General features: G+C 42.9%; 1 protein-coding gene across 1 annotated transcript in view; it reads left to right on the top strand.

Moving 5' to 3' along the window:
* The first annotated feature begins 402 nt into the window (after positions 1-402).
* Positions 403-22,195, top strand: part of ADAM10 (ADAM metallopeptidase domain 10) — a 53,644-nt gene continuing 31,851 nt past the window's right edge. The window contains exons 1-4 of the mRNA XM_083475711.1: positions 403-901; positions 15,086-15,236; positions 17,145-17,263; positions 19,254-19,412. Of these exons, the coding sequence (XP_083331837.1) occupies positions 847-901; positions 15,086-15,236; positions 17,145-17,263; positions 19,254-19,412 (484 nt within the window). The 5' untranslated portion in view covers positions 403-846. The remainder of the gene's footprint in view (positions 902-15,085; positions 15,237-17,144; positions 17,264-19,253; positions 19,413-22,195) is intronic.

Here is a 22,195-nt window from a genome sequence, read left to right as displayed (position 1 = left end):
TCCCCAAAAGGCCAAATATCAAGAAAAAATAATTGCACTGCGAAAGGATTTGCAAATACAGCGGGTTAGATCTGCTGCACGCCGCTGCCCCAGCCATGACCCAGCCGCCACCTTCCCCTTTAAGGAAACAATGATGGCAGGAAAAAACAACGCCCCTCACTCCCGCCCCAGGGGAGGGACCCACTGCGCACGCGCCAGCCGGCTCCGGCCAAGGCCTTCAAGTTAACAATAACAACCCCGGGCCACGTGACAGGCAGGAGGCGGGCTTTTGCCTTGTGCCGGGCGGGAAAGAAAGGAAGAAAACACGAGACTGTAAGGGGCGTGGCCCCAAGCAACGACCGCCGGAGGGCGAAGAGGCGGGCCTAAACACAGCCACGCCTCCTTTCGCCTCCCCGGCGATCTCCCAGCGCTTGCGTGCTCGGCGCCGCTCACCTCCGTCGCCCCTGAGTGGCTGAGCGGAGGCGGCCGGGCGTGCGCGCGCACGGAGAGGAAGAAAGAGGGTAGCAGCGGCGGCGGCGGCGGCGGCCGGGAGGGGGAAGAAAGAAGGACTGAGGGAGGAGGGGGGGGGGAGTGCGCGGGTGCGCGCGCCGGGCGCTGACTGGACTCTGAGGCGACCGAGGGAGCTCGTTCCGAGGCACTTTCGGTGGGCGCCTGAGGCGAGGCCGACGGGAGGCGGAGAAGGGGAAGGAGAACAGCCCCAGCAGCAGCGGCGGCGGCGGCGCCGCTCGGCTCCTCCTCCTCCCCCTCCTCCGGCCGGGGCGGATGCTTTGTGGGTAGGAGGAAGAGGAGGAGAGGCGGCCGCCTGGCTGGCTGGCTGGCAGGCGGCGGCGGGGCCTTGCGGAGAAGATGGTGCTGCTGAGGGTGCTCGTCGTGCTTTGCTCCTGGGCGGCCGGAGCCGGAGGTGAGGCGAGGCGAGGCCGCGTCGGAGGAGGGCGAGTGGTTCCCCCGCTTCTTCCTTCCTTTTCCCTCTCCCTCCTTCCCTCGCCCCGGGAAGCAGCCACTTAAGCAGCCGAGGTTCCTTCCTGCCCCCGGGGGCAGCTTCCCTCACGGCTCCCGCTCCACTCCGGTTCTGGGTCCCCCGCCGCTCTTTCCTTTTCCTGCCCCGATAGCGGCTTCAGTTCTTTTTCGGTGTGTTTTAATTGTTGGATTGGGCCCATTTTGAAAAGGGAGGGTGGCGGGGAGTCTCCTCCACACTCTCTTGTCTCTTCCTTTCACTCCTTTCTGCTGCCGCCACACTATTTATTTCGACCCCTCTCCTGCTTTTCTGTTTAAAAGGACAGCTCCGGGCTCTACGTAAAAGAAGAAACTGTAATTATGAAAAGTATAACTATACAGACACACAAACACATATGCAAAGGTGGCCGTTTGACCCATTAAGGGGAAAACCAACAAACAAAAAACCACGGTTGGGTAACCCTTTTACTAGAAGCAGCCAAAAATGTCCCTACTGTGTAGCTGTCGTTTGAGTTCTCTAGAACTCTTTATTAGACAAAGCCCAGGTGAAACGAGGCAAAATAATAAAAATACATTAATGGGGAAAAGTGCAAAGCTTGCAGCCATGAGGTCAGCTTAGAGACTCCAAGATGGAGCTTGCAGGCTGATTTATTTATTTATTACTGTTCTGATAAAATTTATATACCACTTGATTGAAAAAACACACTCCCTAAAAGCAGTTTGCAAGTAAGGCTCTTTTACAGTGACACTTGGAGGAGACTGTTTCTCCTCCACTTAGTCTTATGTGCATACAGTAATTGCTTTGGGGTAGCACACTCCCCCCCAATAACTGTAAAACATTAGAAAAATATTGTAGTCTATACATGCCTTCATGTCTTTCCTGCCTTTTCTCTACCCTCCCCCCCATCTGACTTTCCCCTCTGAGATTTCCTCTCCTCTCCTTCCTGCTGCCTCAAATGAATGGAGGGGGGGTTGTGTGAAAAAGGGGAACAAGGCAGTTAGATACATGTAAATATGCCCTCTGCACTCACACCTAGTATGGGGTAGTTTCCAGTGAGTTTTTTTTACTTCCTGTTGTGCCATCCCTCTTTCTCACCACTGTGAGTCTGATCCAGTTGGGCATCAAGTCAAAAGAGCTAGAAGACTTTCAGGAGGAGAGTAGGCCTTCTGTAAGTTGTGTATTGTATCTGATACCTGGAAGGAATGATACATTAAATGAGTTTCTAAAGCAGGGTGAGGTATTTCTGAAAAGAGGAAGTGCAATATTGTTGAGATTTGTTAAAATGTTGTAATTTATGGCAGATCTGCTTCTTCTATTTTATCTTTTGCTATCATTCTGTCTGTGGTTCACTATCCATATTTTGAGTAAGCTGAATAATTTTGCTTACTTAAATCAGAAAGCAATTCTTGTGGGTCAAAATTAGAAGTCCTCACCCCATCATTGCAACTTACTGTGAGTGCTCAAGAAGCGGCTTGGGATTGTGGCTTTGTCTTTATACATAACATCCCTAAAGTGTCACAAAGCTCTTAGCACATTTATTCTGTCATTATCCTTTGTGTAACTGTACATAATGAAGGGGGCCTCATATTGTGATGCAAGTTTTCATAGACATACAGTGCAGTCCTAACAATGAATACTCAGCAGTAAATCCTATTATATTCAATAGGTTATATGACCAGCTAAACAAGATTAGGATTGCAGCCTAATCTATTAGTCCAGTGGTTCCCAATTAGCTAACTACTGTGGTTTTTCAAAGGCCAAGTCATGAACCCACTACTTTTGAAAATTTTGATGATAGTTTTAGTTATGTGGGTGGGTTGAGCAGACCACCAATTGGGAACCACTTTATTAGTCTTAAAGATACATGGGGACTTTTTTTGCTCTGTGCTGTAGTGGCAGCTACTCTAAAATTTTGATATTATGGAAGGCAGAATAAACACATTTATCTTATAGTATCCTGCCATTGAAGGGTGTTTTGGTTTTACTTGCTCTTTGGCAGGTTGGAATCAGAATTGGCAGGTTGGAATCAGAATAATTTTGTCTGAATGGTGACAAATTCCTCAGTTGGTTACCAATTCCAGACATGCTGCTCTGCTAGGAAAAAAACAAAAAACAAGTCTTTTAAAATACATTTATTGTGGTGCAAACTTTTGTTGATGAGAGCTGTGAAGTGGGCTCTAATTCACCAAAGGTATGTCATAAATGAGGCACCACTGTTTCCCCCCACTTAAAAGTGGCAAAACATGTCTTCTTTGGAAGGGCACAAGGTGTGGTCCTGATGATGTCATAGAACTTGGTTATGAGCAATTCTTATCAGGAAGTGCAGTAGGGCGTGGATTAACAAGATTAACTAACATTTCAACATCACCTGTGTAGTATGGTTTCAGTTAAGATCCTGACTCTTGGAAAGGCTCTATTTAAAAGTAAACCACTTTTACATTTCACTAAGTTCATGCAGAAGCTTTTGTGAGTTAAATAGTTTTTTTTTCTACTTAGGGCAGTGGTTCTCAAAGGGTGTGGCATGCCACACTAGTGTAGTGGGAAAGGATGGCAAGTGGTGGGAAGATTCAAAGACAATTGGAGAAACATTTAAGTGTCGTATAGTATCAAAAAAAATCTTTTTTTATTTGCAGAATAGGGACATATCTTTTCAAAATGAGAGCAAGAGCATCAAGTGTGTGGGAATGATTGTTTTATACTCTGCAGTGATTTATACTTTCTGGATGTCCCGTGATCATATTATAAAGTAGTTGTGTTCTGTATTATAAATGAAGCACTGCTAGTTGTTGTTTCTCCCCCCCCCCCGCCCCAATGTATTTCTTATCAATTAAAAATTTGGTGTGTCGCAAACAAATTTTTATTTTGAAAGTGTAGCCCAGAGGAAAAAGTTTGAGAACCACTGACTTGGGATGTTCACATATGAGTATGTGCAGACCAGTGGTTGCAAATGATTGATAGCACACTTCAGACTTACTCAGTTATCAACCTTCTGTTCTTCTGCACTTAAATAATAACACCACATTAAAGGTTTCAGTCCTTGCTTCATAAATTCTGAATTGGATTCAGTGTTTTTAAGTGATGGAGGATTTGCAATCTTAAGTATACTGTACTGAAAAGAAACTTTGTCTATCAACATACTTTTAGTTGGTCTCCTCAAAGTCTGAATCTAGTTGTGAGACCATATAACCTATGCTGTTGAGATGATTGGTAGGGTTAATGGCATGTTGCTTTTTTTGGATAATATATAGTAAACTTCAACCTACTGTCTTTCTAAGAGAAAGTCCATGATTGCATTTCTGCATGTGCATTTTAGCATCTTCTTAGCCTTTGCAGTCTCCAGTATACTTTAAAAAATAGGCATAAAAGTGGCTTCATATAGTGCAAAAAACCCAGAACCTAGTTCAGGATTGGGAACCTGCAGTCCTTCAGTTGTTGAACTCCAATTTCCATCATTTTTTACTATTACCCATGTTGTTTAAGTAGATGAGAGTTGGAATTTGTCAGACCTAGTCAAAGCTCAGAACTTATAAAATTCAAAGTAATTTAAAAACTCAATTCTTGTCAGTTAACTAGAGAGCGATTCATTAAGTCAGGAGATATTTACAACTATTTCAGCATTTTACATGGAACCTGATGTATTCCAGCATCATATTTGACATCATATTCACCGAAACTTTGACTCAGATGACCTGAAACTGTCCATGACACTGTCCTCTCTCTTTTTCCTCTATGCCTGAGAAAGAGTGGCAGCTTTTGTTTTTATGCTGGAACTAACTACAGTTTCATATTCTGAAACTACAGTTTCAGAATATTTCAGAACTACATATTATGAAACTACAGTTTCATATTTCATCTGAATTGGGAAGCTGAGGATTAAACAAAGTTAGTTTAAACAAACACCGGATCAAAACACCTCAGTTCAGATTTCACCTCTGCCATAAATTTGCTATGCGGCCTTTGGCAAGCTGCTCTTTCAGACACAGCTTCTGTATCTGCAATATGTGTGATAATAATGCTCAGTTACTTTATAGGGTTGTTATAAGTATTACAACTAGATAATGCATGTGAAGTGCATTTTGTATGGTGCTTTCAAGTATTCATAGTGATGTGAAAGGGCTATATAAAAAACATTATTATCAAACTGGTTTCAGATCTTGGTTTTGTTGTCGTTTAGTCGTGTCCGACTCTTTGTGACCCCATGGACCAGTGCATCTTGGTTTAACTAACTTTAATTTGAACAAACTGAGCTCTCCCACGTTTAAATGTAACATGGCACTGTAATTGTTCCAAAGTGAAAGCAGAAGCATTAATTCTCTTCCTCTTGCACATAAATTAGTACTAAATAAGGTGAAAAGAAGAGGCAGCATAAGCCTGAGGTTTGCTGCCCCTTGATTCCAGTCACTGAAACAATAGATTATAATCTCAACACGGCCCCTATTTCATATATCTGTATTGACTGATTGTAGTGTCAAGCTTTGTGTTTACTGCTATAAGAGAAGGTTGTTTGACTTTGTGGCTAGTTTAATGCCTGGAAACTAAAACTTTCAAGATAAGGTCATTCTTTGGAGCATTTCCTAAGTTTGAGCTGAGAATGGAAACCCATTAACTTTTATCCAAGCAGTCTGCAAAATGATCCAACAGTTTGCATATTCTTTCAACCACAGACATCTGGAATAATTGCTGATACAGTAGTTGCAGGCTGGCAGGTAAGGTGTGCTCCTGGTCCTAAGTTCTAGTGTTTATTAACACGGTATGTTGATGAAAGTGAAATGTGTACAGTAGATGCTCTTGCAGATTACATGAATCTAGGAGTACTTATGTACTTGAGGCTAGTATTTACAAGGCATGTAAATGTTCCTGTTCATTTTGGTTAGTCTGGTTTTCTTTGGCTATTCTCCTTTATGTTAAAAGGAGAGGCAAGCGTTTGCTTGTATGGTGGACTTCCCAGGCACCATTTTGATATCTTGGAAAATTCCAGCTCCACAGTATTCTTTATTTTTGTTTCCTATCATATGCAACTTACTGTTGTCCAAAGTTATGAAGTTTATGACAGTTTTCTTACCTTAATTGTTTCTGAATTAAAACAGGTTTTGTATTTACTTGCTTGTTGGACTTACAGGGCTGTCTAAAAAATACTTGCAAAAATATTATTCTGTACCCCAAAATATTGCCAGTTTATATGAAGCTTTTAAACTTGTTCTTTCTGAAAATCCCTATTTAACAACTTTTTGTGGAACCTGGTATATAAAGAATAAGCTATTTTGGAGCTGCTTAATGAAAAGTCAGATTTTTGTGGAAGAATGGAAGTCTTTTTCAAAACATTTAAAGAAATATTATAGTATGATGAATTCGTGAGCAGGATTTGAACTATGAGCAACAGAAGGAATTAGAGATTGTTGTATGATGGTTATGATGTAAGGGGAAAAAGGTAAGTTGCAGCAAGGGGAAGAAATTTAAAACACTGTGGAAAATGGGAGGGGAAGTTGAAAAAACTAAAGAATTTTTTAATGCTTTGTATATGTGAAATTTTTGTTTTGAATTTTAATAAAATATAATTATTATAATGCTGCTCATTTATTCCTCTGATACTGGTTGCTGGGGAACATGAGTGGAAGAGTGCACTCTTGTCCTTGTTGTTGGATTCCCATAGCCATCTAATTAGGACTCTTAGAAACTGGGATAGAAAAGGTATTTGCCACATGGCTCCCTGAAACCTGGGTTATGAGTGCAAAACCGAATGGCTACTTGCCCCCCATGTAGTGGCACTTTGTTTATTTTTCCATAGAGAATTTATTTGGTTTATTTTGCAATTTGTGGTATTGGGAGGGTTCTAACCAGCCATAGCAAAGCAGGTCATACAGAGAGCACAGTGGGGCTTAAAATTAGGCGTGTATACAACAGTAACACCCAGTGAACTTCATGGGGATTTAGTGTGTCTAGTCATACAGTCATATACCACACTGCTTCTCAATAGGAAGAAGCTTTTTCTTTCACTTTGCAAAGTCACAGCTTCTGCCAGTGAGGGACCGTGTCTCATTCTGTACAGTCATGCCCACATAACGTGATTTTCAAAGTTCTAATGTTTTTATTTCTGAAAAGGAAAGCACTTCCCTGTAAATGGTACAGGAATACTCATGCAAATATTTTAAAAAGTAGGATGATACTCCACCAGTTTGTTTTTTTAAATCCAGCATTATGTTATTCTTTAAGAGACATGGTGACGAGAATTGCACACAGTATTCCAAGTGCAGCTGCATCACAGACTTGTATAAGGCCATTATGATATCAGGAGGCAGGTGGTGCTGGGCTTGCTGATCAGAAGGTTGGCGGTTCAAATCTGCGACAGGGTGATCTCCCATTGCTCTTTCCCAGCGGCAGGAAGGTAAATGGCGTTTCCGTGCGCTCTGGTTTCTGTCGTGGTGTTCTGTTGCGCCAGAAGCTGTTTAGTCATGCTGACCACATGACCAGGAAATCTGTCTGTGGACAAATGCCATCTACCTCAGCCTGAAAGCAAGATGAGTGCCGCAACTCCATAGTCACCTATGACTGGACTTAACCATCCAGGGGTCCTTTTTTTTTTTTACCTATTATGATATTTCCAGTTTGTTTCCAATCCTTTCCCTAATGATCCCTAAAATATATTTCCCCATTTTACTGCTGCCACAACCTGGGTCAACTTCTTAATTGAGGTATCCACTATGACCCTAAGTTCTTGGTCAGTCACCACCAACTCAGACCTCACTAGCATATATGTAATGCTAGGATTCCCCCCCCCCCCAGCGTGTATCACTTTGCACTTATTAACACTGGATCAGATTTATCATGTTAATGCTCATTCATCCAGTTTGGAGAGATCCTTTTGGAGTGCCTAACAGCCTCTTTTAGTTAAAAGCTACTCCAAACAACTTTGTGTCATTAGCAGACTTTGCTAACTCATCTCCAGGAAAGGTTAGGAATGCTGCAGACTTGGGTTCACAAAGCAGAAAACCCACATCCATTAAATATCACTCACTGTCACAAATGGGCAAGACTGGAATCAAAGAACTAGACCTGAATGTGTTTCTTATCTATTTCAAGAGATAATAATGTTTATTCGACTTACACACCTCAAGAATGTTTGTTCGACTTACACACCTCCCTCCACACCAAATACACCATCAGATACACAATATCAAAGTTCAAAATGGGATACACAGGAAGGAACCCCCCCCAAACCCTCCTTTTTGTCATAATTTCCAGTGTGCTTTCCCCACCCCAGTGCTCAACCTGCATTCCTGGAAAAAACGATGCAGTAGAATCCAAATAAAGGGTGTAAACCATTATTCTTCTAAGCAAGCCAGCAAAAATATTATTATAAGATGAAATGAAAGGCAAACAAGAAAAGATGCACTGCTTTACTGCTAGAGCCATTTTACTTTTGAGATGCAAGGTTACCATTAGAAGCATTTTAAATAATCAGGCAGCACAGGAAAAAAACCATTTAACCTGCTTGTGTTTGGTTGCAAACTACAATGTGCTTTCTACTCCACCCTGCCCCCGCCCCTGCAGGAGATAAACAATTAATTCAAGTGTGTGAAAAAACTTTTCCTGTTTGCTTACTTTCCTACAACAATGAAAAGGTTCCCCTTCAATCCCCCCACCCGCAAGATATCTGTTGCAAGATTTCCACCCGCAAGATTTCCAGACTGGAAATCTCAACTTGGCCACTGGATGGTGCTCCTGAGTAGCAAAACTGGCGATAGAGTAATTTCAAACGCTGTGCCTGGACCAGTGGCATAGCATTGTTTGCTGGTGCCCGGGGTGGGAGTGTGCAGGCTGGGTTGGGGCTAGGTGTGGAGGGCAAATGAAACCTCCTGCACCAGCCTAGCGGACACCACCAGGCAGATGCAGAGTGTGAACGGAACCCGCCATGCCAGCTCAGCCCTTGCCACCAGAGCCAAGGGGGCCTCTGTTGCACTGCCCACCCATGCAGAGGGGAGCCTGGCCAGCCAACACGGGCCTTGGTGGGAAAATCTCCCCAATGCCTGTCAAGAGGAGCACTGGGCTGGGCTACGCAAGGGTTGTCCTTTGCCTCCCTCCCTCCATCTGTGCCTGCTCACCGTCTGAGCAAGGAGCAGGCCACTGCTGGCTGGGTTGCCATTCAGCGAGGGGGCCAGGGACGTGACAGTGAGGCTAGGCCAGGTTCTGGGGCCCAAAGACCTCAGACAGCAAGCAGGGCGCAATAGGGAACCCTGCATGGGGGCACCTGGTTCATGCCCCCTCAAAATTGTGTGCCCAGGGCCACGACCCCCGGCCCCCCACGCTATGCCCCTGACATGTCCACCCTCTGGGGATATTTGATTTTGACTGTTTTTACACACTAATACCACATCCTGTAGAATTCTATCAGTTACCTTTTATCTGTACAATAAAAATGAATTTAAAGATTCCTAATGCTTTTTTGTCAGCTTGAGCAGGAACAGTGAACAACGTTATAGTTACCGGTAACTGTTGTAGCTTGTCTTTGCTTACCCTACTCGTCTGCCCTCCTCACAGGTGTGAAGAGTATTATTACATTATGAATGGTCTGTTAAAAAAAAAGAGGTAGGAATAGGCCAGTATATATGAGGATATCTTGACAGGATATTGTTAAATTCTCAAAGTTTTTAACCTAGCTCAAGGTTGTTATCAGAACTAGCCAGATGTTTAAATCAATCACAGTCAGTTCATCATTTGAAAAATAAGACTGCCTTGCCCCAAAATGGCAACTAGACATTCTGTTTTGGTGACTCTAACCTTGGTTTAAGGAGCCATTTGGTGCGTAGTTTATATACAGTGGTACCCCGCAAGACGAACGCCTCGCGAGATGAAAAACTCGCAAAACGAAAGGTTTTTTCGTTTTCGAGTTGCCTCGCAAGACGAATTTCCCTATGGGCTTGCTTCGCAAAACGAAGCTTGCCCCGGGGACAGCGGGTCTTCTCTTTTGAAGCAAGGGGCTGCGGGGAGATCGCTATCTCCCCCCAGCCCCTTGCTGCAAAAGACGTCCGGGGGAAGCGGGGAAGCGAAGCGCTTCTTCCCCGCTTCCCCCGGACCTCTTCTGAAGCAAGGGGCTGCGGGGAGATCGCTTCTCCCGGTGCTCCGAAGCCGGGCGGGGGGCAGGGGACACCTCCCGCCGCCGCAGGGACACCTTTTGAAGGCAGGCGGGGGGGAGCAAAGACTTTCGCCCCCCGCCCGCCTTCAGAAGAGGTCCAGGACCTCTTCTGAAGGCTGGCGGGGGGCAAAAGTCTTTGTCCCCCCTGCCTGCCTTCCCAGGGGCTTTTAAATCGCCCCGGACAGCGGAGAAGTCCTCCGCTGTCCGGGGCGATTTTAAAATGCCGCCCGCCAGCATTTTAAGATCGCCCGGACAGCGGAGAAGTCCTCCGCTGTCCCGGGGTTTTTAAAAATGCTGGGGGTGGGAAGAAAAGCCCTTGTCCCCCCCCCCAGCCTTCAGAAGAGGTCCGGGGACAGACTGTCCCCGGACCTGGTCTGAAGGCGGTTTCCCTAGGAACGCATTAATTGATTTTCAATGCATTCCTATGGGAAACCGTGCATCGCAAGACGAAAAAACCGCAAGACGAAGAGACTTGCGGAACGAATTAATTTCGTCTTGCGAGGCACCACTGTACCTGAGTTTCTAACACTGCTTTAAAGCCCTACGGCCATGGCCCTGTATAGCTGAAGGAGCATCTCCACCCACCTTGTTCAGCCCAGACGCTGAGGTCCAGCTCCAAGGGCCTTCTGACAGTTTCCTCACTGCGAGAAATGGAGTTACAGAGAACCAGGTGGAGGGACTTCTCCATAGTGGCATGCACCCTGTGGAATGCCCTCTTAGAATAGAATAGAATAGAATAGATTCTTTATTGTCATTACACAAGTGCAACATTGCACAAAGTGCAACGAAATTGGATGCCATCCCTTAAAACAACAAAAGCAAAACAACAACAACAACCAAACAAACCACATTCCAGCCACACCCACACCACACCCTTGTCAGATGCCAAACAGTTAAAAAGCTACAGTGGTGCCTCACAAGACGAAAAGAATCCGTTCTGTGATTCTCTTCGTCTAGCGGTTTTTTTCGTCTTGCGAAGCAAGCCCATTGAAAGATTAGCGGATTAGCGCTATTAGAGGCTTTTAGAGGTGTTTAGAGGCTTTTAGCGGCTTATCTGCTGATCGGATCAGCTGATAAGCGGCTTAGCGCTATTAGCGGCTTTTAGCTGCTTTTAGCGGCTTATCTGCTGATCGGATCAGCTGATAAGCGGCTTAGCGGCTTAGAAAAAGGGGGGGGAGGGAAAAAACCCCAGCAGGAACTCGCAAGACATTGTCGTCTTGCGAAGCAAGCCCATAGGTGATTCGTTTTGCGAAGCACCTCCAAAACGGAAAACTCTTTCGTCTAGCGAGTTTTCCGTCTTGCGAGGCTTTCGTCTTGCGGGGCACCACTGTATGTGACTTTTAGAAGACATCTGAAGGCATCCCTGTTTAGGGAAGTTTTTAATGTTTTATGTTTTATTGTGTTTTTAATATCCTGTTGGAAGTCGCCCAGAGTGGCTGGGGAGGCTAAAAATAAATAAATAAATAAATAAATAAATAAATAAATAAATATTATTTTATTGACCACCTTTGGCACATTACAGAAAGGTAGGGTAAAATGCTTTCTTTAATTTTATTGAAACTATTACAAAAATATCCAGATTTAGATGGAGCTGCCTGCAGCTTGAGCTGGTAAACGGGGGGGGGGGGGGGAGGAGTTAAAAATAAAACAAAAGCTAAAATCTGACATTTTGGTAGTCAAAAGTGATGGTTATATAATTTGGGCATAACAAAAATAGCATGTACAGCCCAAATTTTATGTAGAAACAAAAACCACAATTTTCGGAGAAAAAAGTTGAGAAGAGAAAAGAATAACATAGGATTAGTTCTTTCTTTTTAGTGCTCGTCAGTGATATTTTATTCGGTGCCCCATTAATCTTCGGTTCCTATCAGTTGGAATATTATTTCCCCCACCCCACCCATAGGTTTTGCATCACTAGTTCAACAAATGGTTTGGTATGGTTAACTTGAAAAATTCTAGAGTGATTTTGTAGCTCTGTCTGTATTTAAGAGCCAAGAGATACAAAAGTGATCAGTTTTCTAGATTGGAAGAAAGTGAGGAAGAGACCAGGAAAGGGGGTTGCTAAACCTTTTTAAAAAGCTCATTATCCATGTCCACTTATTACTATTTAGATCAGTTCCATATCAGTGCTTGCAGCTCACTATCAAACCAGGTCTTGGATGACTTTGCTGTTGCTGTTGGTGGGTGGATTAGGGGATGGGGGAGAGTTGCAATTCTACAAAGCAAAATGGTGTATCATGATAAAGCCATTGTTGGTAAGTGCTGTCTGAAATGCTGTTCACCCTAAAAACTGGTGCTGTCTTAACCACTGAATTGCCTCCTTAAAAAAAACCAAAAAGACAAAACCCTGTATAAAACTAAAAATGTACAGTGGTACCTCTGTTTTCGAACATCTTGGAAGTCGAACGTTTCGGTTTTCAAACGCCACAAACCCAGATGTAAATGCTTCCATTTTCAAACGCGCCTCAGACATCAAACGGCTTCCACTGAGTCCCCCCCCCCCCATTATCTCTATTGAATTTGCAGGCCGCTCTTTGCGCCTCGGTTTTTGAACGTTTCGGAACTCAAATGGTCTTCCGGAATGGATTACATTCGAAAACTGAGGTACCACTATATTTGCTAAATATCGCCTTGTAAGTATTTTGCTTTGGCCCTCTTACTCATTTGTGTCAGACTTATGTTCTAGTATCGTCCCCCCTGTTGACTGGAAGTAATGGAACTGAGGTTCCTTTTAGTATTTGCACATGTTTGGGGCCATGTGCTGTGAGACCAGTTAGGGAGCAAGTGGTCGCTGAGGCTGGGCAGTGAAGCGTACAACTGCCACCAAAGCAGAGACTGTTAACAACCGAAAAGGCTCCCAGAGCAGTTTGCAAAAATCAGTAAGTCAGGTTTGCAAATTAAAAGACAAAACCCAAAAAGAAAAGGGCTTGGGAGACAGGCGGGGGAAATGCAAACTTGGGCATTTGTTCTTAGTCATGAAGTTCTTACTACCATCAGTTGGATTGGAAGCAGTTCAAGGAGAAGAGGTGCCAAACATTGCTGGTCTCTCAGATAAGCTGATAAATTGGCTGTACTTATCATCTCTCCCTCGGATGCTGCATAATGGAATGGCTGCTTCTGGATGATGTCCAATGGGGTTGGCTTCATTTGGGCAGGAGAAAAATAGTGTTCTAGCACCTTGACCACCAATATATGAACATAGGAAGCTGCCTTTGGTCCCTCTGGCTCAGGACTTCTAGGATTTCAAGCTGGGGACCTGGAGGGGCTGAGGATTGAACCTGAAACCTTGTGTATGCAAAACAGATGCTCAACTACTGATCTACAGCCCTTTGTTACATGGCTGCACATATACTTGGTCAAGTTTTGTTTCTTTTATAAAACTCCCTGTGTTTGGTTCAAAACTTGTCGGATGGAAATACACACTTGAATTTGAACTTTGTTTCAATTCCATATGATGCCTACTCATTTCACAATTGGTGTTCTCCTTAAGCTCAATTCTCCCATGAAAAATGTCCTTAGTTCTTTTCACTCTTTAACGGTCTCTTGTTTTTTGTCATAATCCTTCTTACTATATTGGCTCCATTTTCTTCTGTCATCTAACCCTGGTTAGATTTTTCATTTTTTTCAGTTTTATTGAGCAGTTGTTTTTAATTAGCGGGTTAACTCTTTTCGTAGATACAGTAGTCTATTCAAACTGAGAAGTACAGTACTGTATAAGCATAATCTAGTTCTCAATATTTTTAGGAAAAAAATAATCTTGGAAAGCTGTTTTCAGGCCAGATTATAATTTATCTGTACCTGTGGTAGTGGCCTTCCAGATTCTGAAGCAAACATATTTCCCATCACTTGATACTGATTTTTTTTTTTAATGGATATGCCGGGTAATGCTGGTTGATACCTGGTTTTCAAAAGTGTGATATATCACTAGCTAATCATCACAATATACTGATATATCACAATGTCTGAAATAAGAATGGAGCTGTGTAGAGGCATTGGCTGGCTTCAAGGTTTTCCCCACATTGTGATTTTTCAATAGCACAAACCATGATTCATGATACATTGCCAGGACAAAAATTATGAAAGCAATATCACATTATGGACTTTAAACCGGTTTTGGGCGATATATTGCTCAGCCCCAAGACTAGGAATTTAATTTAGTGATTTCTACATGCAAAGCATGTCTTCTGGGTCACTGAGCTGTTGCCCCTCCCCACTTAGAAATATAATTTCATTAAAGTGGAAGTGTCTAACCCCTAAGAGGTTTGGCTGATGGAAGGAGATTTGTCCGTGACTCTCCTTTTAGCTTCCAAGTATGGGTGAGCATCTGTACCTTTGTCTTCTGCGTCCACTTCTAAAGCCTGCTCACTCTCCAAAGAAAGTCTGTTGGCTTTGTTCTGCCCAAAACAGAGCACAACTCAAAATGCTAATATTTATCAGTTTAATAATAAATTTCCTAGTTCTTCACTAGCAGATCCAGGGAAGGTTAAAGCAATTCAAAATTCAGAATTAAAAACATTTGAAATAGTACAGTCTCAGGCTAGGGTAAAGAGGTAGCCCAATGTGTTTCAGTCTAAAGGTTTCTTCAGAAAGGGAAGTTAGTGTCCCTGTTTCTTTTTCTCTTTCTTTTGGTGATTGGCTTGGTAGGTACTTCCTAGAGTGTATTTTTATAGTTCTGAAAAGGGCAAGTTATCCTGACTGTCTATTGAAAATATTTGATATTTCTTAATCTGAAGTAATAGTGTTTGGAATCAAAAATATAAGTTATAAGCAACATCTTAAATGTATTTCAACATGCTTTGGAGTTACAACTGGTACATGCAAGAATATTGCTACCATTTGACGTTGAGTTTGTATTAACAATCTCAATTTACTTTTCTAAGCAAAAGGTTTAGAAAATTAAAGGAGAATGAAAATAGAAATAGTTTGGGGAAAGAGCCTTTCCCTTATTTCTGAAATGTGACTGGACTGACTGATTTATCAATCCACTGTTTTGTTCACAGGTCAATACGGAAATCCTCTAAATAAACACATAAGACATTATGAAGGCCTGTCATATGATGTGGATTCATTACACCAAAAACACCAGCGTGCCAAAAGAGCAGTATCACATGAAGACCAATTTTTACGCTTAGATTTCCATGCTCATGGAAGGTAAGTATCAGATCAAGCTTATTACTTTATATTCCTTAAATTTCATCAAATATAAAGGAATGGTAAAGAATTAACTTAATACAGTGGTGCCTCGCAAGACGAAATTAATCTGTTCCGCGAGTCTCTTCGTCTTGCGGTTTTTTTCGTCTTGTGAAGCACGGCTATTAGCGGCTTAGCGCCTATTAACGGCTTAGCGGCTTTAAGAAAAAGGAAACAAACTCGCAAGAACTCGCAAGACGTTTCGTCTTGCGAAGCAATCCCATAGGGAAATTCGTCTTGTGGAACGACTCAAAAAACGGAAAACTCTTTCGTCTAGCGAGTTTTTCGAATTGCGAGGCATTCGTCTTGCGGGGCACCACTGTATTAACATTGCATTGTACTTATAGTTATGGTTCTTGGCTGCTGAATTCCTTCAAGTTTTTCATTCAATGTGTAAAGGCACTTAGCACTTTGCAACTTTTTTCGGCAACCTGTTGGCTTCAAGACTTCAGAAACTGGACAGACTTTGACTAATCTAGTTTACAGTCTGGGGCACAATGAAATCTCCTTTGTATATACATAGCTGGTTTTTCATCTGTTAATGTTCAAGGCTGAGGTGCTGAAGGAATGAAGGATAAATTGCTCCTTGCTGCATACATTTATTAGCCAATGCAGCTACATTGTTTTTTTAAAAAATAGCTGAAAAAAATAACACGTTTGTTCTCTTTTCCTTTACTCTTGCTTTGCACACCACTAGCTCTGTTCTACTTGCATTTACCAAAACTAACTTTCAGAAGTTTATCTTACAAAATTCAAGTGAATGTAATTTTAGTGGATAATTGTTTGTGTAGAAACCGGTTGTGTCTCCATCTAGCTCTTAAAAGTTGTATATTTATAGTGTTTTGAAATCGGTAGTTTATTCCCATAGTAGTAATCCAGGGATAGGGGACATCTGACCTACAGAACAAACTTGATCCACAAGGCGCTTTTCCTGTGACAGGTAGACTGGACAACTTGACATCAATATTAAATGAAAAGCGAAATTCATTTTGGGAAAGCCTTTACTCTCTTGCGTGGTTCCAACTGTGAATTTCCTCTCCGTTTTATGCTCTGGGCCTGCTTTTCTGTTAGCTTAGGTTTTTTTAGTTAGAATTACTAACGAGCAGAAGTAGATGTAGGCCCAGCTAGTTAATAGACCGGATTACTGCAAAAGAGCTTTATCCTATACTTGGCTTCTTGCCGGAAATGAAAGAGCAAAGAGAAATTGCCCCGCTCTAACTGACTAATAAAAATTTATGGATTTCTCCAAGATTTCTGGGTTTTGGAGTGAGAAAAAGCTCGCTGCAAATTGTCCTGCATAGACCTGACTCCCCACCCCCAGTATTTTGTCCCCTGCTTATAAGATTTTGCCATGTGGTACTGTCTCTTGCAGCTTTAATCAGAGCAGTATTCTTAATGTGTACTTCTAGGCAGGGGGCAGATGTTTTCCTATAAGTGGTTGAAATAGGAAACCTAAAGATTATAATAAAGGAAACTGGGAATGCATGGCTGCAGTACCAGATGGTATTTTGGGATAATTGGGCTACATTGATGGCCTATGAATATCAAAGAAGGAAAGTATTTAACAAGATTCAGGATGTTCATTCTCACTCACACTCTTAACAGCTCGTGTTCTTGAGGTATTTTTGTAATTGAATATGGCCTGTAGCTTAGTAGTTGAGTACCTTGTTTGTATGCAGAAGGTCCCAGATTCAACACCTGGCATCTTCAGATAGGGCTTAGAAGAGAATGCCATCTGCAACTTTGGAGAACCCCTGCTGCCCAGTGTAGTCAGTATTGAGCTGGATGGACCCAGTTGTCTGACTCTGTAGAAGTCAGCTTTGTATGTTCCTTTGTTTACATTTAAGTTCTGTTGTCTTCCCTTTACAGACAATTTAACCTTCGAATGAAGAGAGATATGTCTCTCTTTAGTGATGACTTCAAGCTAGAGATATCAGATAAAGTACTTGATTACGATACCTCCCACATATATACTGGGCACATTTATGGTAAGTTCAATCATTTTGTATTTAAAAAGTTTGTTGTTGTCTTAAGTTAGTGATAAATCTGTTTTAAGTGTAATAGTGAACAATAGATCAGGTCTCAATAATTGAAATATTTTTGGAAAGTCCACCTAAAAACTGCCTCTAAAAGTTGCAAGTAATGTGGATTTAAGCTGAAGTGCTCTCTTTCCATTGGTTTTTTCAAATCGCGTAAGCTAAAGCTACTTACCTCAGGCGAGCCTCACATCTGGCCTACTGCCTTTAACTGAAGGTGCACTATGTGTGCATCCTGCCTGCATGTAGCACCCCCTCACTGTTTTGACTGCACCCACTACTGGAAGACGACCTTCAGAAGATTGGCTCTGAAGGAAGGTGGGCCTTGGGCTCAAAAATATTCCCAACTTCTGCATGAGACCTTTGCACCAGTGGAGAAAAGGTGTAAGTCAGAGGTGTAAGTCATCTTTCAGATTAAAGCCACTTCAGCAATATTTAGATGGCCAAAGGTTTCTGAACTACAGCTGCCATTATCCCTGGCTATTGGCCATGCTTGATGGGAGTTGTCGTTCAGCAACAAAAGAAGGGCCAAATATTCCTCAAACCTGAATTAAATAATTTATTTGTATGAATTTATATGAAGTACCTTTGTTGCTTGTGTTAAAATCCAGCATGGATCCCTGTTATGCCTTTGAAACGAATAAAGCCACACAAATAAATGCATATAGCACATGCTGCACTCACACACATGCAGATACTTTGCATGTGTTTTTCAACCCTAGATGTTGAAGGGGAAATGATCTTTATGGAGATACACCTAGGGAGGATTAAGTGATCAATTGTTATCATGCATAGATGGAATCAGGGCAAAGGTTTTATATATATATATATATATATAAATTAGGATCACACTACATGTATCAATTGACCTACCAATGCTAGGATGTTTGCTTTTACCAAAAATAATAATAAAATAAAATAATAAAATAAAAAGAGTTTATTGGCCATTGTTAATGTAGCTATCACCTTCTGTACTTTCCTGCATTTAATTTCTTTCTGATTGCACTGTTTACAGTTCTACCACCACTACCAGCTATGTGTTTATTTTCCTGTAACACTTGAAGGCATCTGAAGAAGTGGACTGTAGTCCATGAAAGCTTATATCATAGTAAATTTGTCAGTTCTTAAGGTGTCCCACAATTTGTTGTTTAGCTATAGCAGACTAACATGACTTAACCTTTTGGAAATTATTAGAAAGGTTACTATTCCTTCATAGCACAAAAAGTCAGCAAATCAGTAAGTGGCTTGATGGTGTCAGAAATATTGCAGGACATCTTGTTTGCTAAAACTCATTATTTGTGTATTGACAAATAATGTTCACAAAGTTAATGTTACGAGTCTTTTTGTGGATAATTGGGACATGTGTTGTTTTTTAAACTTTTGGAATAAGTTTAGTCAACATCTATCAAAAAGACACCCTTTTCATTTTTCTGTGACTTTAAGGAAAAGGCTTGTTAAGAGAGTGGGAATTTAAACATTAAAGAACTGACCCTGCTAATGATATTTTCACTATTTATTAAAACTAATGATAAACTGGAATTGTACAGTTATGTGCAGAATGGTGTACTACTTTTTTGACTGTTTGCCACCTGCTGAAAAGTGGTAAACAATTTCAGCAAGATTGGCCAACCGAACTATTCTTTTCAGAGGTTAAATCTGTGACAAAACCTCATGGTAGAGGTTTTATAATAAGCTGGTTATGCATTCATATAAGGGTCACATGGTATTTAATACAATATTTTTGAAGCAACTGGGATAGCTCTGCAACTTTCCTGCCTTGAGCAAAGCATGTTAATGGTGGTTAAAGGAGAAGGCGGCTGGCAGGGGAGGGTATCAGCTGTTTGCAAGCATAGTTTAAGAAGCTTAATTATTGGTGGTTGATGCCTGAGTATGAAAACTGCCAGTGCACTATTTTCTTTAATCTTTTATTTCTCCCCCAAAGGTGAGCAGGGAAGCTTTAGCCATGGATCTGTTGTTGATGGAAGATTTGAAGGATTCATTAAGACTCACACTGGGACCTTCTATATTGAACCAGCAGAAAGATATATTAAGGACAGAGCCCTGCCTTTTCATTCAGTCATGTATCACGAAGATGATATTAGTAAGTATTTCCGTTTATCGTGTACCGTGAAAATAATCAGTACAGCACAAATATCCTAAAATGGTGCGACACTTGATTTTTTATGAAAGCAAACCGCGTGAAAGCTGTTCCCATACTCATGTAGGCATTCGCTGTTGTGCTACTGTGTAAATATATGATAAAAACCATAAATCTCTTTGACTGCAAGTGTGGGGATGACAGATGCCTAAGGGCTAACTTATGGTGGGGTACAAACAACAACAGCAACAACACCACATGGGAAGTGATATTACACATATATCCTTGGTCTGGGATACCAAAGTGTTAGGGAATGCATGTAACTGAAGAGTGACATCACAGCTATAAATTGCCATAGGTATGTTGCCTTGGAATGTTATATCAGATGTGTTTCTTAAGCAATAACTATTAGTATCATACAAGATAGAGGGTGGGCAAGACCTGCACATATTTTGTAGGTTTTGTAGAAGCAATTTTCCTTAGTATTTTAATTTATTGGATATGTTTCACTGGCTGTCAGTCTCTGAAATTAAATGTGTGGCTTAGCAGTTCTAGTGATTGTCCGTGTCTTGAGGATAGCATTAGAGAATCCTGGAAGGACTTCTGCCAGCAATAAAGCTTTCCTTTGTTGTGTTCTGCTCTCTGTCCCTTTCCATGACCCCTTTGTTGTCTTAAAAAAGGACCAGCCTAGTCTCTTCATTAGGGAGGACAAATTGGTGCTAGTGTATGCTGGGGCCATTGCTCTGGCTCCTGCCAACTTTGGTTAAAAAGCTATCTGTTCAGGCAGTGTGCCAAGAACTTCTGGGTTCAAGTGAAAGGAATGGGTAGTACATATCTTGAGATCATATTATGGAAAATCAGTAGCCCAAGTTGATAAGGATAATTATCAACAGAGGGGGATGCGCTGGGACAACCGATCTCAGTGATCACGGGTAGGAGGAGGAGTTACGCTAAGACCAGACCATGTCATTACAGAGGAGGCAGGTTTAGTCGTTGTCTGAGGACTATCCCTGCCTCCGGGTCTGGTCCTGACCGGACGGATACTAGAATCAGCAAGGGATACCCACATAACCTGAAGGTGCTGCTGTGCAATGCCAGGTCAATGATTCAAAAGACCACTGCCATCCATGACTTGATCATGGATGGAGGATTTGACCTGGCATGTGTAACAGAGACTTGGTTGAATGAAGCAGATGGGCCTGTTCTTGCCGCTGCTTGTCCACCAGGTTTCTCTTACGCACAGCAACCCAGGCCTTGTGGGCGGGGAGGGGGGGTTGCAGTGATTTTTAGGAAGTCATTAGTTTGCACCAGGCGTCCTATTGGGAAGACCCAGTTCTCTGAGTGCATGTTCTGGAAGCTGGGCAATAGGGGCAGTACAGGATTCCTTTTGGTGTACCGACCTCCCCGCTGCACCAAGGATTCCCTGCCCGAGCTGCTTCAGGTCGTGGCAGATGTTCTCCTGGAGACACCTAGTTTGGTTGTCCTAGGGGATTTTAATATCCATGCCAGCACGACCTTACAAGGGGCCGCTTGGGACTTCGTGGAAAGCATGGCCTCCATGGGGCTGTCCCTGAATAAGTTTGGCCCAACCCATAGTCGCAGACATGCCTTGGACCCGGTGTTTACCTCCATGGATGTTGGTGTTCTGACACTAAGTAAAAGCAAAACAAAAGAAGTGCCATGGTCAGACCACTTCCTGGTGCAACTTGACTTCTCCGCGACCCTTCCCCTCTGCAGGGAGGTGGGACTGATTTGGATGGTCCGCCCCCGCCACTTAATGGATCTAAATGGTTTCCAGAGAGTGGTAGGGGATGCTTTATCCCATGTTGATGGCCTTTCAGCTGATTCCCTGGTGGCCCGCTGGAATGTGGAGTTAACCAGAGCTATTGACTGTTTGGCTCCGAAGCGCCCTCTCCGATTGCATGGAGCCCGGACAGCCCCGTGGTTTTCCATGGATCTGAGGGCAATGAAACAATCGTTGAGACGGCTAGAGCGCCGGTGGCGGATGACCCATTCTGAAGCTGACCGGACACAGGTTAGAGCTCAATGTCGAGCCTACCAAGTGGCGGTAGCGACGGCGAAGAAGACTTTCTTCACCGCCTCTATTGCATCTGCAGAAAACAGCAGCAGGAGACTTTTTCAGGTGGTCCGCAATTTAGCGGAACCACCTGCTACATCGGGGCCCAGTACGGGCCACATGATCTCCTGCAATGATTTTGCAAAGTTTTTTGCAGATAAAGTCGCTCAGATTCGGGAAGAGGTAGACACCACCATGGGAGCAGGGCCGGGGCGGGAGAGTGCTAGAGTCCTGTCTAGTCAAATTGCGTGGGATCAATTCCAATCTGTTACCTCCGAGGATGTGGACAGGCTGCTTGAACGAGTGAAACCGACCACCTGTCTCCTTGATCCTTGCCCATCCTGGTTTATAAAAGCTAGCCGGGAAGGGCTGGGCGATGGGCTTCGTGGGGTGGTGAATGCTTCCCTCCGTGAGGGAGCCTTCCCAGACCCGCTGAAAGAGGCGGTTATTAAACCGCTTCTTAAAAAACCATCTTTAGATGCTGCCACGATGGCCAACTATCGCCCAGTCTCAAATCTTCCATTCTTGGGCAAGGTGATTGAGCGAGTGGTTGCTGAACAACTCCAGGCATGCCTGGAAGAAGCGGACCATTTGGATCCCTTCCAGTCGGGATTCAGGCCTCATCACGGGACTGAAACTGCCTTGGTCGCACTGATTGATGATCTCCGGCGGGCTAGGGACAAAGGTGAGAGCTGTTTCCTAGTTCTGC

The sequence above is a fragment of the Podarcis liolepis genome (assembly GCF_965112155.1).
Source record: "Podarcis liolepis genome assembly, chromosome: 14".
Lineage (NCBI taxonomy): Eukaryota > Metazoa > Chordata > Lepidosauria > Squamata > Lacertidae > Podarcis > Podarcis liolepis.
Note: the sequence above shows the minus strand (reverse complement) of the source record. Positions and strands in the feature narration are given on the sequence as shown.